The sequence below is a fragment of the Chlorocebus sabaeus genome, chromosome 13, assembly GCF_047675955.1.
Source record: "Chlorocebus sabaeus isolate Y175 chromosome 13, mChlSab1.0.hap1, whole genome shotgun sequence".
Classification (NCBI taxonomy): Eukaryota; Metazoa; Chordata; class Mammalia; order Primates; family Cercopithecidae; genus Chlorocebus; species Chlorocebus sabaeus.
In genome coordinates, this window is record NC_132916.1 from 56,175,478 (window position 1) to 56,188,541 (window position 13,064).

Sequence of the window (13,064 nt, forward strand, 5' to 3'; positions counted from 1 at the left end):
CCTAGTTGAAAAATAAGGCTTATCAAAGTATTTCAGATTGCATTAACACTTTTGATATTGCTAGGTATCAGAGTCAACCTCAGGAGAGGGCAATACCAACTCCTGAAACCTTCAATGCAGAAAGTCTAGAAAAATAAGCAAATATACATAAAAACAATAGCGAGAAAACTCTAGAAACCACATACAACCGTGGAAAACTAACTATCCCTTACATGTGTGTACAGTACATATTAAACCCAAGTATTTTAAGTGGACGATTTCTCATAGTACCATAGGTAGTGGGGGACAGGGCTCAGAGGGGGAAAACAGAATGTCGCCTTCCTCCATAGTTCATTTGCATTTCCAGCCAGAAACTCATAGGTCGACCCCAAGACTCCACTCTCTCCCGCCTTTGAGAAGCCGGACCGGCATCGGCGGCTGCATCCTTCTCCTCCTCCCCGCTCTATTTTGGGGCCCCATGATCTCATGCCCTCTGCAGACCACACGCTGCAATTCCAGTCCAGCCCGCGCCGTGAGGCCACGCAGGGCGATTCCTGCAAGTGTCGGGAGAGTGGCCGGGGCGCGGGGAGGGGACGGTTTGGGGGGAAGTTCAAGACACGCCCACGTAAGGGACCCAAAATAACCGACACGAAGAGTGCCCGAAATCAGACAGGAAGCCAAATAATCCGGGGCGTTGAGTCGCTTTACCCTGACTGCGAGAACCGGGTGCAGGGCGGGTAGCCAAAGATCTGACCGCGATGGGCGGGCGCGGCGGGGCGGGGCGCGGCGGGGCCTATTAAAGGCGCGGCCGGGCGGCGGGGCCGGAGCGCCCGGGGCCACGATGGAGCGCGACGGCTGCGCGGGGGGCGGGAGCCGCGGCGGCGAGGGCGGGCGCGCTCCCCGGGAGGGCCCGGCGGGGAACGGCCGCGATCGGGGCCGCAGCCACGCCGCCGAGGCGCCCGGGGACCCGCAGGCGGCCGCGTCCTTGCTGGCCCCCATGGACGTGGGGGAGGAGCCGCTGGAGAAGGCGGCGCGCGCCCGCACTGCCAAGGACCCCAACACCTATAAAGTACTCTCGCTGGTAGGTCTGCGGCCAGGCCCTGGCGCCCGGGAGGGCTGGGAGGACGGGGAGGGCGGCGCCCAGCTCCTGCACTCGCAGCGCGGTCAGCACCGGGCCCCGGAGAGAGGCGTGACCCGGGAGTGCTTCTTCGCCCGCGCGCTCTCCTCCGCAGCCTTTACAAGTGCCCTACACCGCCGCCTCTGCCCGGTACCCTGGCAGGGCAGGATGGTTCACTCTCACTTGAATTACGGATGCCTGTGAAAGCAGGCTGTTCAAAATCGTCATCCTTAGAAATTACTCGACCCTCTGCCCCAGGAGAGTACGAGTTTTTAGAAGAGAAAAATGACAAACGCGAACGTTGTTGGTCTTAAGAAGGTGCATCAACGTGTTGCTTCTTTTGGGGGGCTCTGGGTGCAGTATACATGACTTCAATTGGGTTAACTGATTCCAGCTGAAGAGTTAGCAGAGCTCTTTAAGTTTTATTAGGAACTTTAGGGAACACTTTTTCCCTTTGGCTCCGTTTTGGAGTTTCCTTGCAGCTGCTCAGAAATTCCATGGATATTCACATTTATATGACTGTGAAGAAACCTTTATGATTCTTTGCCCACTCTTCTAACCATAGGCTACACGGTTTGTGTTGCTAACAAAAGCTACCTATTACTCCTCTGCTATTTTGCTATGACAGTTGCAGGACCCACAGTCAACTTTATGAAATGTGGGGGTTGGTTTTTATTCTGAATTCGTGGTGGGAAGTGCTGATTGAGAGAAGGCCTGGATTCCTGGCTGTTATTAATTGCTGAGGTCTTGCATAATTGTCCCCAAACCTCAATTTCTTCTGTGTGAAAATGGGACAACATCAGCTGCCTTGTGCATTGCATGGGATTATTGTGAAAATCAAGCTGAAGTATGTAGGGAAGTAAATTGAAAACCGCAAGGAAATAGAATCATTTTTATTGTATTATATGGCAATCACAGATTTCTATGTATAGTGCACCCTAAAATATATCCCTTTACATATGATTGAACAATGCTTTGTAGAAAAATTTCTAATTTTTGAAGTCTCCTTTCATTTTGTATGCATTTCCATTTTCACCGTATTTGGGATATCATGGAGATGCTATAATACTTTGAGGAATCAATCAATCTTCCTAGACTTAAGAGATGATGTCATATACTTAGTACTTAAAAAGAAGCCTAAGGTTCAAAGAATAAATATCCCAAGCCACATGATGTTTGCATCTGAAGATAAAATTTTGCCTCTTGTAACACTGTTTGAGTCTATAATAACACTATATTGATGAGAACTTAGTCTCTTGAGTCACCTTTTTAAAATTTTGTTAATGGAAGACCTTAGCTTTTACAACCTGATCACTTAAATTGTTTAATATCAATATCTTAGGGTGTTTCACACACGACAAGGTAGTCAGTAATCGTATATGGAATCTGTGTGTAACTCTAGTGTAAAACCGTTTCTACATGCCTACCAATCTTTACAGGTTTTCCAATTTGCAAAATTCAGTTTTTAAATTTTTCTTGCTCATTTACTTATCCACCCACAACAGATATCAGCAAAGGTCTACTTTTGGAGCAAGCTGTCCAGTCTTTGAGACCTGCAGTCAACTGGTCAAACAACATTCTGTGTGATGATGCTACTCTGAGCATTTGACATAGAAGTGTCCTAGGACTTACTTCCACAAGTAGGACTATTATGGACCTTTTTTAAATCCCATTAATTGGGGTCTTTTGCATCTATTGAATTGGAAAGAATTCTTACTTCGTATCTTTTGATGGAACACTGTGAGACATTAACATACGAATGTTACCAAACAGACTAGGTTTGTGATTCATACCTGTTATCCTGGCACTTTGGGAGGCTGAGGCCGTTCCATTGCTTGAGCCCAGGAGTTTGAGACCAGCCTGGGCAACATGATGAAACCCCATCTCTACAAAAGATACAAAAATTAGCTGGGTATGGTAGCATGCGTCTATAGTCCCAGCTACTTGGGAGGCTGACGTGGGAGATTCAGCTGAACCAGGGAAAGTTAAGGCTTCAGTGAGCCGTGATTGTGCCACTGCACTCCAGCTTGGGTGACACGGTGAGACCCTTTATTGTTGAAATTGCTATTTAGCTACTGAACATAAAGTGCAAACTCGTATTCTTCTTTCCCTTCCCTACTTCAATACCTTTTTTCCCCAACCCCCTCTCCCCCTAGAACTTCCCCAAACAATGGACTTCCAAAGGGAAAAGGCCCCAAAACAACCTGACAATTGTTGTCAAAGAGCTCTGGGACATGTCTTCTAGGGAGGAGCTGCAATTACAGAATTCCTTTTTTTTCAGACTAAACCTCAGCACACTTTTCATAAAGCTGCAGAAATGGACTGAATTAATTGCACCCTGGGGTTAGGATTGGGAGAGGCCCACCACTGTGACCCTCGGCTACACTGTTTTAATTTAGCAGGATAAATAGAAAAGTTGCCTTGCTTTGCAGAGGCAATCATGTTGTAGTGGCAATGTAATTTTTTCATTATTCTGCAGTTTTCTCAGATAAACTAAAATGATGTAGATGTGTGAGAGTGGATGAAGAAGTGAGGATGCTGTCCTTCCTTGGCTTCTCCCCAGCGTGGTGTTTGATCTTAGGAGAGGACTACCAAGCTCTGCTTTAGAGGCTTTTGGCCCTGGGCCCTGGAATGCTTATGCCTAGGTACTGAGCCAAACTGAGGAAAACAGCAAGAGGGAAAAACAAGTATTATTCTCTACATGCGTCAGTAGGTATGTTAAATATTAGATGCCTTTCCTTGCTTGTAAATGAAGTTTTGAACTGAAGTGTAGACTTCCACCGAGATGTATTGACTTGGAGATGTATTTAAATATCACTTTTGTTTCTTGGCATGATTTTACAGGGTCGTGTAATTCTCAACTACATTGCAATACATTTCTCCAGTTAACTCCTCAAAAACATTTTTTTGTATGTTTGTGACCTTCTGCTATGCTCATGAATGCATATATCTGTGTATCTGTGTATGTGTAAAGGGCTTGTGTATGGGTGGTGGTCACTGAAGACTACTTTCATGTTTCAGTGAAAGAGTTCTTCTTCTTCTTCTTTTTTTTTTTTAAATAAAAGTAGAGAGTCTGGCCCAAGTTTGAGGACTGCAACCGAGGAACGTAGATTCAAGTTGCCTTGAGTATATGCTCCTATTAGCAGCAGTTACAAATGGTTTTTTAAAGGAAAAGAGAAGAGGCAGTTCCTAAGTTGTTTATCAAGCATTTATGTTACAATAACAAGCTATTAGTTGGCTATACATTGTTCTTTGTATCACAGATTCCAGGAACACTAGACAGTGGGTGAAGCAGCTGTCAGGAATAAAATGCTTTTAAATAATTGCCCCTGGGAATGGCTGCAGTGAGATGTGACAGAAGTCCCATGCTTGTGTCCCTCTGGGCCTGATACATTTTGCATAGTTCACATATCTCAGACGGCTCTGAGCAATTTTTCTTTCTCATTTCCTCCTTTTAATAAAAATCTTTCTCTTCTGAAAATACTGATTAGCATTTTGGATGTGAGTTTGTCCCACATTGCCGGGAAGGCTCATTTCTGGATAATCTGGTCCCATGTCAGAGGGAATGAGATGGGCGGAAGTACTATAACTTAAGAACTTAGTGAGGCTCCAAGGCTAAATTGGTTGGCAACAATTCAGAGATTGGATTAACAATAAGGGGACAGAGCAGTGGGGTCTCAGGCCATTCACTTACACTGGAGTTGAGGCGTGTTGGGTCATTTCTAAGCATCTAGCTGTTGTGATAAGTTTTTTGTTATAGAATTTTGTGGTAGACTTTAGACATCTTGAAATACAAAGCGTAATCAATTTAAGAATCAAAAAGATGACACAAATAAGGACAATTATCATCAAAACAACTTGAAATACAAATATGAAAAGTGTTTCTATTCCCGAAGGTAACCAAATGAATATTTTAATCCACTTCTTGTCGGGGTCTAAAGAACAAAGTGTTGAAGATCTCCACTGAGAAAGATGTCCACTTAGGCAGGGCAGCCTGATATTGGCCCTTCTAACATGGCTGGAGGGAGTCCTTTATTTGGTGGCATTTTCCATTAAACAAAATCTCCAGGTTGGAGACCATGATCTTTGATGTTTTTCTCTCCTGAGAGCTTGTTGTTAAAAGAATCCTTAATTAATTTAGAATTTTCAGTGAGAAACTTATAAGGCCTTGGCAATAATGAAGAGTTATCACCTTGTTAATGGAAAAACCAAACTCTGTAAAATATTTTAAAGAGGTTTATCCTGAGCCAAGATGAGTGACTGTGGCTCAGGGAAACACTTTCTCAAAGAGTCCTGAGAACGTGCACCAGAGGCAGTTGGATTACTGTTTGTTTTTATATATTTTGGGGAGGCAGGAGTTACTGGCAGAGACATAAATCACTACATGAAAGGTATACATTGATTCCATATGAAAAGGTGGGATGTCTTAGAGCAAGGGCTTACAGGTTATTTATTCAGCGTGTTCAGAGATACTTTTTTTTTTTTTTTGAGACAGAGTCGTGCTCTGTCGCCCACGCTGGAGTGCAATAGCGCAATCTCGGCCCACTGCAACCTCCCCCTCTCGGGTTGAAGCGATTCTCCTGTCTTAGCCTCCCAAGTAGCTGGGATTACATGCACACACCGCCACTCCTGGCTAATTTTTTGTATTTTAGTAGAGACAGGGTTTCACTGTGTTGCCTAGGCTGGTCTTGAACTCCTGAGCTCAGGCAGTCCACCCCCCTCAGCCTCCCAAAGTGCTGTGATTATAGGTGTGAGCCACCGTGCCTGGTAATTCAGAGATTCTTTAATTTTTAATTGATTAAAGGAGTAAGACTCTGTCTGAAACTTGATGTCAACAGAAAGGGATGTTATGGTGTGTGGTGTGTGGTGGCTCAAGCCTGTAATCCCAGCACTTTGGGAGGCTGAGGCGGACGGGATCATTTGAGGTCAGGTGTTCAAGACCAGAATGATCAACATGGTGAAACCCCATCTCTACTAAAAATACAAAAAACTAGCAGGGCATGGTATTACGTGCCTGTAATCCCAGCCACTTGGGAGGCTGAGGCGGGAGAATCGCTTGAGCCCGAGAGGCTGAGGTTGCAGTGAGCAGAGATTGCAGCACTGCACTCCAGCCCAAGTGACAGAGCAAGACTGTGTCTCAAAAAAAAAAAAAAAAAAGTGATATTGTAAGTTAAGCATACTATGTAGCAAGATTGATTGTTTGCAGACATGACTTAACCCTCTCCTGGCATAGCCTTAAGGTCTTTTTTATAACTTGATGTCTTATTGCCACAGAGACTGTTTTTGCAGTCTTATTTCTATTGTAACATCAATGCCGGTCAATTGTTGCGCCTAAACTCCAAAAGGGAGGGAGTATAATGAGCTGTGTTTGACCTCTTTTCCTATTTTGACTGAGAACTCAGTTTTTGAGGTTTCTCTGGGGTCTCCTTGGCCAAGAGTGGGTCCGCTCAGTTGGTCGAGGGCTTTGGATTTTATTTTTAGTTTACAACTTTTCAGGAGAGCTGGTTCATAGGCTCCTTCATCTAGGTGCATGGATCTTTCCATTCTTATTTCGAAAGGAGAAAGCTGATGTTTTCCAAGCAGGGTAGAATGTAAGTTAAGCAAATGGAAGAGCCTTAGGCCAGGGAAGGTTAAAGCTTTCTGTAAGCTTTGCCAATTAACTTTTCATTATTCCATTTATTTATTCTTCCACTCTGGAAGACTCAGTGTGGTTTGCACAATGGAAATGCTGATCCATCCAATCTCAATCAACTTCAACCACAAAAGATAAGATTTCTGGCGGAGCATAGTGGCTAGTGCCTGAAATCCCAGAACTTTGGGAGGCTGATGTGGGAGGATTGCTTGAGCTCAAGAGTTCACAACCAACCTGGGCAACATAGTGAGACCTCATCTCCACAACCGGTGGTAGGACTTCCAAGAATGGAGAATGCAGTGAGTTCATGCTGGTACCAAGCACTGATTTTAGAGAAAAACACCAGGGGGTGGTGGGAAGTCACTGTGAATCCTGCTGACCTAAAGAAAAAAAAAAAAAAAAAAAACCAGGGCTAAAGTAATATAATTAAAGAGTTTTATTTGGGCCAAGTTTGAGGAATGCAACCCAGGAGCATAGATTCAAGTTGCCCTGAGTGTGTGCTGTGAAAGAGTTCTTTCTAAGAGGCAGAAGCTGGCATTATTTGAGATTTGGGTGTAAAAATTAAAATTCAGTTAGCTTCGTTTTCCTTCCCTTATAATCTATTATCTAAACTCTAGAATACAGAAGGAAGAATGTTCAAGCTAAGTCTCTGCTCTTAATCAGACTTGGAGTTGACATTGTTCCTTTGGTTTATAAAATTTGTCTGTCCAGCCATAGTTGAACATTTTATTTTAAAATTACCAGAGCATCTTAAGAGGCTAGAGAAGTGTCCACAGTGTCCTTTATGGTATTTGTTTCACATGTTCTAATAAAATACATAAAGGATTCCTAGGAACCCAAGACTGTTGTGTTTACTATTAGGTAGAAGATAGTACCTGACACTCAGTGTCAGCTTTTAATTACTTGAATGAATGTACTGCATTTTTAGTTAGACTGAGCCCCACTTTGACTTGGAAATGAGGAAGGTGGGAAGACTGAATACACAAGCAGGGACCCATAGGGTCTGTGATGGTCAGGAATCCAAATAGAGATGACACTTGGATATAAATTCCGGGGTAAGATTAAAACCGGGATATAATTTTATTTGGGTGTAGGGAGATGGAGGAGGTAGTGAAGGAACAGAAGTACCCAACTAAGGTGAGGGTGCCTAAGAAGAAGGCAGACAGGGCCTCTGATAACTTGGATTCAGAATCAGAAATCTAGTCAGTGAACCTTCTCTCAGGTACAAACAGTCCAAGTGTGGCAGTCGGCATGTATGAAGGAGAGCCTCCTTCACTTACACCAAGACCTCTTTGGTTTTGGTAACTTTGTTGCCACATCCTGAATTCGGTCTTTGTGATTCTTGTAGACTGCGCGCTCTTCTTCAGCATTGCTTTCTGTCCCTTCTTTTCTTCTGCCTTGAATCTTGTTCTGGTATTTCTTTCTCACCATTTATAGCTCAGCTGTTTCCACTCCATGTTGTGTCTTTCTCAGGGATAGGCAGCTACTGTTTCAAAAACACTTTGCTAATTTCTCTTGTGTTTCACTTGTTGAGTTAACTTTGGACACTCAGTTTTGTCATGTCCTGCCCCCATCATATCCTAATCATGGCTCTGAAGAAAATCCCTGGTGGTCACATTGACAGACCTTATGTGTTCTGTATAATAAAGAACTGGGGGCCATTAACCTTTCTAGAACATTTACAGAAACTTTTATCTGTGAGCTTTTTTTTTTTTTTTTTTTTTTTTTTTTGAGACGGAGTCTCACTCTGTTGTGCAGGCTGAAGTGCAGTGGCGTGAACTTGGCTCACTGCAACCTCTGTCCGGCTCCCGGGTTCAAGTGATTCTCCTGCCTCAGCCTCCTGAGTAGCTGGGATTACAGTCGCGAACCACCACACTTGGCTAATTTTTTTTTTTTGTATTTTTAGTAGAGAGTGTTTCACCATGTTGGCCAGGCTGGTCTCGAACACCTGACCTCAAGTGATCTGCCCTCCCCGGCCTCCCAAAGTGCTGGGATTATAGGTGTGAGCCACCGCACCGGCTCTATCAGCTTTTCATCTTCATCCAGCTGACTCTTTTTATCTTAAGTAGCAATATTAAAGGTAAATGAAAATAGTTTCATATTCAGTTTTGCTCTCAAGCTTGATGAATACCACTGTAAAGTATTTGTGTGATAGTTAAGATACAGCAAATGTATTTCATCTATATTGTCGCCTTTTTGTACAAGCCAGAGAACTTTATCATGATTTATAACTTCTTTTTTTTTCTTGCTATGGGGAGAGGCATTTTAAGTTCCAGACAACTTAGGAACAAATAAGCGTTTGGAATACAACTTGTAATTAGAGATCTGCTTTTGGTTAAAATAAGCATGCCTCCATCAACCATAAAATATCCCCCAAACAAGAAAAAATAAACAAGAAACGTTTAGCAAATGAGCTCAGGGCCGAACATAGATTACTCTTCTAAGCATAAATCTTGTGCAACAAAACCTGATACTCAGAATTCTGACCCAACTCGAAAATCCCTTGTCATCAGATAAAAACTAAGTTATGCATTTACCAAGGAAAGACAGTGTAGTAACACATTTAAAGTTTTTCAAAAGAGTGACCAGAATGTTCAGTTAAATATTAATGAGAAGACTATTTTCTGAGTATTCTAGTTATCTGAGATTTAGTTATAACAATTAAGATAATATCTGTAGTGTCTTTGAAAAATTATTTTTACCTTTTTTTACTTTTAGTTTTTAGAAGAGTTGGTAGAAATGTAGGTGGTAGAAGTTTAGATGGTTATAATCATTTTGGTAGCACTTGGCAGTTTTAAAAAGCATTTCCCATATATTTTTGATTGATCCTCAAATACTCAACAACTGTGAAATAGGAAAGTATGATGACAGTCAATTCTGCTTTACAGATAAGGAAGCTGAGACTAAGTCAAGGAGTCAGTCAGGTTTCCATGCAAACAGTATTGTGCATAAAAACCACCTGGGAAGTGTTAAAGACAGAGATTCCTAGGCTCCAATCTCAGCGATTATGATTTCTTAGATTTGGAATGGACCCAAAGAATCCTCACTTTTTAACAAGCACCTCAAGTTATTCAGATGTAGGTGGTTCAATTACTCTACTTCTAGCAACAATGGGCTAAATTTATAGGCAAAAGCCACACCATTAGTAAGTAATAGACTATGATGGTAACTGGAAGGACTTTTATCTACAGATTTTTATCATGGACTAATAGCTAAATGTTATATCCTATTCGTCAAGCTTGGCCTGCTGTTGGGTTTCCAACTCTCTTTTGCCTGCTTCAGTATAACAATATGTAATTAGAACCTAAGAAATTTCTGGTGTGGTGATGCTAAAGATTGCCTCTATATTGAGATATATATGTGTCTTTGGTAGTTCAGTGACTAAATTTTCCTGGGTGGAAGCCAAAATTAGTGCACTTTATTAGTGTGAAGTCAACAATCCACTGTTTCTGTGAGCTTCCAAAATAGGTATACTTTTGGGAATTTACGCTTTTCTTCTTAGAGTTTCCTTCTTGGCTTATTTTTAAGTGTAGTAGAATAGAAAAATAGAGAGCTTTGATAGAAAGTGATTTTGGGCTGTGTGAGGTGGCTCATGCCTCTAAAGGGGAGGCCGAGGCAGGAGAATCAGTTGAGGCCATAATTTAAGATCAGCCTGGGCAATATAATGAAACCCCATGTCTCTTTTTCTCTCTTTCAATCTCTCTCTGTCTCTCTCTCATACACACAGTGTGTATGTACATATCTCCATATTTTATATATATATAAAATATGTATAAGAAAGTCATTTTGGAGGAAGTAAATTGTCACAGCGAATTGTCACAAGTGTTTCTCATTTATGGATTGACCATTTTCTCACTGTATTTCAGGACTTTGCACAGACTTAGCTGGCAAACATCCTATCACAGTTGTGATTTGAGAGTCTTAAAAAAAAAATCACTCTATCTTGGTTTTCAGGTGAATATTTTTGAGAAAGTAGCTTATTCCTAACGGTGTGTTTCCCGACCCCCCTCCTGCTTAGAAAGCTTTTTTTGACATTAGCAAGCATCTGGGGGTCTTGATGATTTTTTATGGTTAGAGAGAGAGAACTGAAAAGAAACTCAGTAGATTAAGACATTATTTGCCCTTTCAGCATGTTGACCTTTATACTGTGGTATTAAAGGAGTGATGGCACCTTAGCAGAAGTCATTGCAGTGGCACCAGTTGTACAAGTAGGGATTTTTCAGCGTTACCTCATTCATCTGTGAGGACACAGAGCAGTCCCTGTTTAGACACACACATTTGTCTACTGCTCCAGCATGGCCAGCCCCCCACTTCTTGATGGTTTTCTTCTGCTGTGAATGTGCATGTCCAGTTGTCTTCTTCGTAGAGCAGACATTTGCCTTCCTCATCCACCAGCCATTGGAGGAGGACTGGGGCCACGCAAATGATTGATTCGACCCATTCTTTGGGGAGGATTTCCCTGTGGCCCTCTTCCATCATCATATCTGGAATCAGATGAATTTCCATAGCTTCTTTTTTTTTTTCCTCATCTTGCTGAAGCAGAGTTTTGAAAAGCAAAACCACAAACTCTGCTATTCCCCAGAAGAAATCTGTTATCAAGGATAATCTGCATGGAGACTGACTCCAGCTGTCCAACACTTGTCCGTTCGAGATGTAAACCGTCTTGCCCCCCTTCCCTGCTTCGGAGCAACTAGCCACAGTTTAAGAAATTACTACTTTTAGAATTTTGGTGTGGTTTTAAGGAAGAATGTCCATAATCATCTGAAAAGGCATCTCAGGGTTGTTAGTAACTTTTAGAAATATAATGGGATCCTGATAAGAAACATTTTGTGAATACATTTACAAATATTTAGGAAATAGGTGTATATTCAGTAATATTTTCAGTAATATTTTTAAAAACTAGGGGATGTGAGGGCGATCTGGCTGCGACATCTATCACCTCATTGATCGCCAGGGCTGATTTGGCTGATCTGGCTGGCTAGGCGGGTGTCTCCTTCCTCCCTCATTACTCCACGTGTGTCCCTCCCGAAGATGTGCACTTGGTTGAAGAAGACGACCATCTTCCATAGACGAGGACCAGTCTTTGGTCAAGGGTGTATGAGTAGCTGCACTCCCCTGCTAGGACCTCCAAACAAACTCTCAAGAACTGGGGAGAGGAGAGTGAAAATTAACCTAGTTACAATGATTGTATCTTTACATTCTTTTATAGATTTCAAAATACTTCTGCACCTCCTACCTCATTAGTCCAAACCACAGCGCTGCTGTTATCCATCCCCATGTTAGAGATGAAAAAATCATGGCTCAGAAAAGGTTTGGAGACTTTCCAAGATCACAAAATTAATAATTCTGTTAATCTCATCTCTGTAGTTTACTGGTGAATAGTTTTGGAGTCAGACAAAGTCAGACTTAAATCCCGGTACTGTTACTAGCTGTTTGAATATAGACCAAAAAGTTTCCCAAATAGTACCACAACTGTAGCATAGAGACAAAATCATATTAGAGTGTGTTAGGATAAGTAAATTATAATGTGTACAAAATGGTACATAATGTACCCTGAAAAAGTGTTTTTTTTTTTTTGTTATTATTGATAAGCTTCAGTGTGACTGAGAATTTTTTATTTTTCCTTACTCAGAAGGCACTTTATATCCTTACTACCCAAAGTGTGGTCTGCAGACTGACATATCAGCATTATCCTCTTAGAATTTGTAAGAAATGCAGAATCTTGGGCCCCACCCCAGACCCACCAAACCAAGATCTGCATTTTCATAGATCCTCAGAGGTTTGTCTGCACAATTGAGTTTGAGTATCAACACTCCATAAGGCTATGAGACGGCACAGAAGGCACCACATCTGGAATTTCCGTAGCTGGGAATTCTAATTAACCCTTGCTGTGCCACTGACTTCATACGTGATGTTGTGATTAGAAACCTAACACAAAATGAAAAAACTCAGTGGGCCTCCATGACCTTAACTGTGGTTGCATTAGGTTGAATTAGTGCTACTGTGGTTTGCATTTGGCCCCTTTCCTTCTGAGAACCTCAGTGGCACATGGATACAAGTAGCCTGATTGCTTTTGCACATATAGAACACGGCATAGTCTCCTCCTTCTGTATATGCAGTCTGCGTCTTTCAGGAACCTGCCTGTGCTCTTGTTTGTTGCTTATAATTTAATTGCCTTCTTTTACTCTGCACTGGCTTGTCCTTTAATTGCTCTTTATTGCCCTTAGCTTTGCCAGTCTTCTATCTTTGCTGTTACCTGATAACATTCAGATGTTTTTCCAATTCAGCCATCCATCTATTAAAATATCATGTAGATAGTGCTTTTCATTGCACCAT

General features: G+C 42.1%; 1 protein-coding gene and 1 pseudogene across 2 annotated transcripts in view; one reads left to right on the forward strand and one right to left on the reverse strand.

The window, feature by feature from the left end:
• Positions 1 to 819: 819 nt before the first annotated feature.
• The window catches only part of ENPP1 (ectonucleotide pyrophosphatase/phosphodiesterase 1), a 114,344-nt gene continuing 102,099 nt past the window's right edge, over positions 820 to 13,064 (forward strand). For both annotated transcript variants that reach the window (XM_038000886.2, XM_008007025.3), the window contains exon 1: positions 820 to 1,060. In XM_038000886.2, the coding sequence (XP_037856814.1) occupies positions 821 to 1,060 (240 nt within the window). In that variant the 5' untranslated portion in view covers position 820. The remainder of the gene's footprint in view (positions 1,061 to 13,064) is intronic.
• Positions 11,011 to 11,429, reverse strand: LOC119625032 (selenoprotein K-like; annotated as a pseudogene).